At 54.7% G+C, this 6990-nt stretch overlaps 1 protein-coding gene across 1 annotated transcript; it reads right to left on the bottom strand.

The window, feature by feature from the left end:
- Nucleotides 1-769: 769 nt before the first annotated feature.
- Nucleotides 770-4673, bottom strand: PPP1R15A (protein phosphatase 1 regulatory subunit 15A). Its single transcript, XM_015567979.1, has 4 exons — nucleotides 4419-4673; nucleotides 2393-3371; nucleotides 1562-1920; nucleotides 770-1021 (listed from the first exon to the last, which is right to left on the bottom strand). Exons 1-4 carry the CDS (start codon nucleotides 4476-4478, stop codon nucleotides 839-841), a joined length of 1581 nt encoding a protein of 526 aa, XP_015423465.1. The 5' UTR covers nucleotides 4479-4673; the 3' UTR covers nucleotides 770-838.
- Nucleotides 4674-6990: the final 2317 nt, after the last annotated feature.

Here is a 6990-nt window from a genome sequence, read left to right as displayed (position 1 = left end):
GGGGACCAAGCCTGCATCCTGGGCATGTGCCCTGGTTTATAGGTCAACACTCAACCACTGAGCTGGCTGGGCAACAAGCATTACTTTAAACACAAACTCCTTGGGGGCCTTTGTAATCCCCTAAGGTATATACAGTTGTCTGCCACATTTTACAGATAAGGAAACTGAGGCAGTGGGCACAGGCTTGTAAATGTTAAATCGGGGCAGTTGAAAAACCTTGAGGAACTCACCATGTGAAGGCCTGTAGGAGGATGTTTGTATATTCCAGGGAGATGCAGAAAACTGGAGCTTAACCCTTGGTTAGAGACCAGTGAGTCTAGCTCCCAGCCCCCTTTGAGGAGATAACTGTCCCAAGTCTAATAAAATCTAGGTGGAAGCCAAAGAAAAACTACAAAACTCACCCATCTTTTGTTCAAAAGAAGCCTCAGGAGAAGAGGCAAATTTGAGGGATGATGGGAAATGTAGTTTATCCTCTATTAAGGCACCGCCTCTTCCCTGTTCCCCCCCACTACTTCCAGGACCCAGGAGAGGTAGATACTGTCAGTTCAGATACACAAGGTGACATTGCTCAGTACAAACCAAAAGACTTTATTTCTTAAACCAACTGGTAAATAAATAAATAGTGAATAACACAAAAACCACAGGATCCTAGCCACGCCTCCCACTGAGGTCTAAGGCAGGAGACATGGACACATAAAGAGGGGAGGGAGAGGCCACAGTATGGCTCAAGAGTGTGGCCTGGACACAGGATGTGGGCAGGGTCTGGGTGGTGGCAGGTAAAGGTCTGGGTCGTGGCGGGTATGGCAGCCAGAGAAGAGGGAAGGTTCCTGAGGCGTGCTCAGGCCCTGGCCCGAGCTGCAGGGGTGAGGCAGGGGCCCAGTTTCTCCTCAGCCTGGGCAATTCGGCGGGCAAAGCGGCTTCGATCCCGGGCAAACTGCTCCCAGGGGCCCCTTCGGGCAGCCTGGGCTGGTCCTGCCCAGACAATCAGGAAATGGATGGAGACCTTCTCAGAGAAGTGCACCTGGAGACAGACCGGCACAGACATACAGACACAGGATATACACGGCCACACGGGGGAGAGGGAAGAGAGAACCAGACAAAAATTACACAAATGCTTGCTATCTGTCTAGTCACCTGCCTGCCACCAAATTCTCCGTCTGACTCACTGAAGACGGAGGTGGTTCTCTGGGGCTGACAAGCACCAGAGCTGCTCCGAGGGAGCCCAGCCTCTTGCAAAGGATTGCATGACAATGAGCACAGCCCTCCCCGTGGAGTTCACATGCAACCCTCTGTAACACACAGGGGACGAGTCCCCGCTCCCTCCTCCCTAACACTCAGGAATCCCAGGTGCTCTTCCTCCCGGGCACGCCCACGCCTCTCAGCTCATCCTGGGCTAACACCCCCCCCACCCCAACCTGTCTCTAGCCCCCTTTTCTCACACTTTCTAGTGAGCCAAAGCAGCCCTGCGGAGGCACACTCCCTCCTGTTTCTTCTGTCCTAAGCCCTTGTTTTACTGTCCCCAGCTTTAAAAATTAAGGAAATCAGAGCCCTCAGCACCAACCTTTCTGGCCTTTTGGGGAGTCTCGGGGTCCGGATGCTGGGTGGGGGTTCCTGCAGACTTGAGCCGCCTTTGCAGGTGGAGGGGCAGCCGAGGAAGAGGCCAGGGAGGTGGTGGCTTCTCTCCTGGTAGGTAGATGGCCACTCGGAAGGGTTCAGCTTCTCCCCATTCAGCAGCCTCCACTCCCTCTGTCTCCTCTCCAGGTGGGTATGTCCAGTCCCTGAGGAGGGCACTCTGGCCCTGAAGGGAAGAACTTGGGTCCGAGCCAGCAGTCTCTGAATCATCTTTCTCATCCTCATTCTCCTCATACTCCTCCTCTGTGTCTTCTTCTGGCCGGTACACCCAGGCCCTCAAGAAGGTACTTGTGGGGGGAATCGAATCCTTTTGGGGAGTCTCGGGGTCCGGAAGCTGGGTGGGGGTTCCTGCAGACTTGAGCCGCCTTTGCAGTCGGAGGGGCAGCCAAGGAAGAGGCCAGGAAGGTGGTGGCTTCTCTCCTGGTAGATAGATGGCCACTCGGAAGGGCTCAGCTTCTCCCCATTCCTCAGCTGTCTCCTTTCCAGGAGGGTATGTCCAGTTCCTGAGGAGGGCACTCTGGGCCTGAAGGGAAGAACTGGGGTTCGAGCCAGCTGTCTCGGACCATCTTTCTCATCCTCATTCTCCTCCTCTGTGTCCTCTCCTGGCCGGTACACCTAGGCCCTCAAGAGGTACTTGTGGGGGGAATGGAAGAGGGACCCTCAGCTTCTCCCTCCTCCTCAGATGCTCCTGAATCATTGTCCTCATCTTCCTCCTCTGTGTCCTCTCCTGGCCAACACACCCAGGCCCTCATGAAGGCACTTGTGGTGGGGATGGCTGACGTACCCTCAGCTTCCCCTGAAGCGTTGTCCTCCTCCTCCTCCTCATCTTCCTCTGTGATCTTCTTGGGTTGATGCTGCCAGGTCCTGAGCAGGGGCCTGTGGCTTAGAACTGAGGAGTGTGGCTCTGGGTCGGCTTCTTTCTCAGCCTTTCCATCCTTTCCCTCAGATTCCTCCCCTGAATTACACTCCCAGGCGCTGGGGCGGGAGCCTGCAGATGAAGGGGTAATGGAGGTCTTCCCGGTGTCTTCACTCTCTGCTCTTTCTTCCTCGTTAGCTCCAGCCTCTTCTTCCCCTGCAGCACACACCCAAGCACTGGGCTTGGATCCTGGGGATGAGGGGGAAGTAGATGTTGTGGGAACTTTGTTTACAGCTTCTCCATCCTCCTCCTCCTCCCTCCCTGGACAGTGCTCCCCGTGTGATGGCGGGAAAGGGAAGAATGTCATCACTTTATCTTCAGCAGCTCCTCCTTCCTCAGTTTCCTCTTCCGCAGGAGGGCCTTGCAGGGTTCTCAGAAGGCTGAGGGCCATGGGAGCAGGCTGGCCACCGATATAGTCACTTCCTTGCTCTTTAGGGCTGCTGGTTGCTTCTTCCCCACCATATTCTTCATCATCCTCTGAAAGTCCCCAGGCTTCAGGAAGAGAACTGTTGGCCTCTCGGTCAGGGCAGGACGACCCGCCATCCTCCACAGCTCTTCCACGGTCTCCAGGCTCCCGCGGAGGGTGCCCACCCCATGGGGCACAGCGGGTTGCCAAAGCAGCCTTAGTCACTTCCTCCAGGCAAGCTTCTCCCTCATCTGCACTCGTTACTGCGTCCTCCAGCCAGGGCTTTAGAGGTCCTGGGCCCCTCAGCCGGCTCCAGGCCCTGCTGAGAAGGCCCATCAGCGGGGACAGGAGGAAGAAGGGGTGCACATCCCTCCAGGGGAGGGGCTGGGGCACTTGGCCTGGCGCCATCTGTCTAGGCTGGGGAAAAGGGAGTAAGAAGCCATTTAGGAAACAGCATCAGGGGATGACCTTGAGTCAGCAACGGAAACACTAACACAAATAGCAACCTGAGTCCCTGCCAACATTCCTTTCCGGTTACCAGCCACTCCCATCTCTGTCTGTTGGTTCCTGCCTCTCTTTCCTTTCAATACCGAGGAGTCGGGGTCCCCATTCCCTCCTTCCTTAGACCCAAAAGTCCAAGGCCCCCATTTTCCCTCAGACCCACAAGTCCCAGGCCCAAGTAGGGAGAACACAGGTCCTCTCTGTTCCCCTTCGGGATAAAGTCCTGGCCTTTGATTCTCTCATCCTGAGGATTGACAAGCCGGGCCCCCAACACCCGCCTCCCTTGGAGACTCAAAAATTCCGACCCCCGGACCTCCGCACCCCCGTCTGTAATACTCTCAACAATAAAGATAAACATTTGAAAAATAACGAAACATGGCCACCAGAGGCACACAGACAGCAGGAAGATGGCCATGTGACAACGGAGGCAGAGCTAGGAGCCAAGGAATTCCAAGAACTGACAACAAACACCAGAAAATAAGCAGCAAGGAAGAATTCTGCCTCAAGGCCTTCAGAGGGCGCGTGGCTCTGCTGCCATCTTTTTTTTTTTTTTCCCCGCTGCCATCTTTACTGCAGACTTCTAGCCTCCAGAACTGAGGGCGAAAAATTTGTTTTAAGCAAAATAATAATAAAAATAAAAATTCTGGCCTCCTCAGCCCCCTGGTTCCTCACTGGGGACCGAGTCTGGCTCTTAGATCTTCCCGTGTCGGGCTCAGCACTCCACGCTCCCAACCCCTCTACTCACGTCGGAGCCCAGGGGCCTGGCCCCGCCCCGCCACCCCCACCGGACACAGGAATTCCGGTTCCCGGGCCTGAGGAAGAGGACCCAGGAGTTCCGGCCCCCAACATTCCTGTCTCATGACCCAGAAGTCCAAGCTCCCTCCTCCTCAACGACCGAAAGTCTGAGCCCTCGCCCCCCGCCCGCGGAGACCCGTGCATTCCCGTCCCTCGTCCCTCACTCACCGGGTGCGGGCTGCGCGTCACCTCGGGGGCAAAAGCGCCGGCTGGGGCTGCCAGGAGCATTCGCGGGTCCGGACGGCTCGGGAGGCCAGCGCTTTCATCTCGGGCTCGGCGCTCAAACTGTCTCCGGTCGCTGCAAGCGCGGTGGCGACAAACGGGCGCGGGGTCTCGCGGAGCGGCGGGGTCTCACCGAGCGGCGCATGAAATCAACAACTGAGCTGGGAAAGGAGCCAATGAGTGTGCGCCACCGCCCGCGAGGCGTATTTATAGTCTTGCACCGCCGGACGTGCTGACGTCTCGAAAAGGGGCGGAGCTTCGAAACGAGAAAGCAGAGAAACAGGAAGGGAAAGAAGGCTGGAATTCTCGCGGGGATTCCGGGCTTTGAGTCGTCACCGCGGCATTTTAAGCGTGACCACGCCCCGACACAAGCCAGCTGTCAATCAAATGCGTCAAGGGCTCTGGACGTGAGGGAGCTCCCTGACCCCGATTGAACCCGCAGGACCCAGTGTAGCGTCTCCCACCGTCGCACCCGGTATGGGAGAGTATTCTTGTTTTTTTGTTTGTTTGTAATATATTTTTTATTGATTTCAGAGAGGAAATGGGGGGGAGAAAGAGAGATAGAAACATCAATGATGAGAGAGAATCATTGATCGGCTGCCTCCTGCACGCCCCCCCCACTGGGGATCAGCCCGCAACCCAGGCATGTGCCCTTGACTGGAATTGAACCTGGGACCCTTCAGTCCGTAGGCCAACGCTTTAGCCACTGCGCCAAACCAGCTAGGGACCAGTATTCTTGTTTTTAATTTCAGATGAAGAAACCGTCTTGGGAATGGAGTGCGCCTGCCCAAGGTGGCCACAGCAGAGTGTAGTTTCACAGCAAATGAAAGCTCGAATGCAAACATCCTGAAGGTAGATCCTTTATTTTGCTCACTGCTTTCTTCTCAGTGCCTGGTACATAGTAGGTACTCAACCAATATTGAGTGAGTGGACACCCCTTCCCGGTTTCATGCACAAGGCTCCATGCCTGGATTTCACCCGCTTCAAAAATCATCCAAGAGCTCCGATTACACAAACTGAAATTCTGGTTGGGTGGCATCGAATGAACCTGATGGGGGCGGGGGTCTTTTGCCAAAGGTTCCAGGCCTAGGGCCTGCCAGTGGTCGGCAAACTTGCGGCTCGGCAAACCACAGCTCACGAGCCACATGCGGCTCTTTGGCTCCTTGAGTGTGGCGGTATTTTGTGGAAGACCCACACTCAAGGGGCCAAAGAGGCACAGGTGGCTCGAGAGCCGCGTTTTGCTGACCACCGGCCTAGCCCAATCCCCCTGGGAGGTGAGTAAGCCAGGACAAGCAGAATAGGGAAACTGAGGCCCTCAAATAGCAGCCACCTGGTAAATCCTATCTTCCCTAAACCAAGGACACTTAAAAGAATAAGTGGGGCCCTACCCGGTTTGGCTCAGCGGAGAGCGTCGGCAGTAAGGAGTGTGCAGGAAGCAGCTGAATCGATGTTTCTCTCTCCTCGATGTTCCTAACTCTCTATCCCTCTCCTTTTCCCTTCCTTTCTGTAAAAAAAATCAATAAAATATATTTTTTAAAAAAAAGTAGGTGGGACAGGCAGAAATCCAATCAGTGCCATTTGCCAACCACACCCAAAGACAGATGAGATTAAGATAATAAACCTGCTGTACCAACAGCAGCATAAAGCTGATGATTAGTCTATTAGAATCCTCCCCTAAGTCCCCCTCTAAACACCCAGCCTTTAAAACCCCTCGAAACAAAGGCCCCGATACTGCCAGAGCCAAAGCCTGGCTGAAATGCCGGCTTGGAGAGAGGCACGTGTTTCCGACCGACCTGTTCTCATCGGCACCGCCTATACACCCGGCAGCTCATGCAGTCTGTGGTATAAGCATTTCATTGGCTCATCTGCTCCAGTTAGAATTGTTAACCCCACCCGCAAACTGCGTTTCCCCCGTTTTCTCTTTCATAATTCATAGCAAAACTTAAAGGTCAAGTACCGTTTCCTGAGTGGAGGGGAATTACCACAGCAGCACAGTGAAGGTGCTAGAGAGCTTACATGTATCCTGTGGGACTTTCCAGTCTGAACAGCAACAGGAGGTGTCTTCTGGTTAAGAGTTTAGTATTGTTGCTGGGAGCAGTCAACTGAGTAAACATGACGGAGCTTCCACAGGGCCACCACTAGACTTAGGGGCCACATGGTGTTTTGTGGGGTAAAATGTTGATGGAAACAAAGACGCCTCCCGCAGATGTTGGGGTGATGTCACAGGGGAGCAACTAGTACCGTTGGGGGCAGCGGGAAGGGCACGGTGTTAACCTCTGGGGTCGGGCCATCCTTGGGTTCAGCGACCTTGGTTCTTGGGTTCTGGCTATGAAAGAATTCAGAGCCAAGACTCCAACTATAAGAGAATATTTATTTATAAAATCATGGAGGTGGCCCTAGCCAGTTTGGCTCAGTGGATAGAGTGTCGGCCGGCGAACTGAAAGGTCCCAGGTTTGATTCTGGTCAAGGGCACGGGCGCATGCCTGGGTTGTGGGCTCGATCCCCAGTGCGGGGCTTG

Source organism: Myotis davidii, unplaced genomic scaffold (genome assembly GCF_000327345.1).
Source record: "Myotis davidii unplaced genomic scaffold, ASM32734v1 scaffold464, whole genome shotgun sequence".
NCBI lineage: Eukaryota > Metazoa > Chordata > Mammalia > Chiroptera > Vespertilionidae > Myotis > Myotis davidii.
Note: the sequence above shows the minus strand (reverse complement) of the source record. Positions and strands in the feature narration are given on the sequence as shown.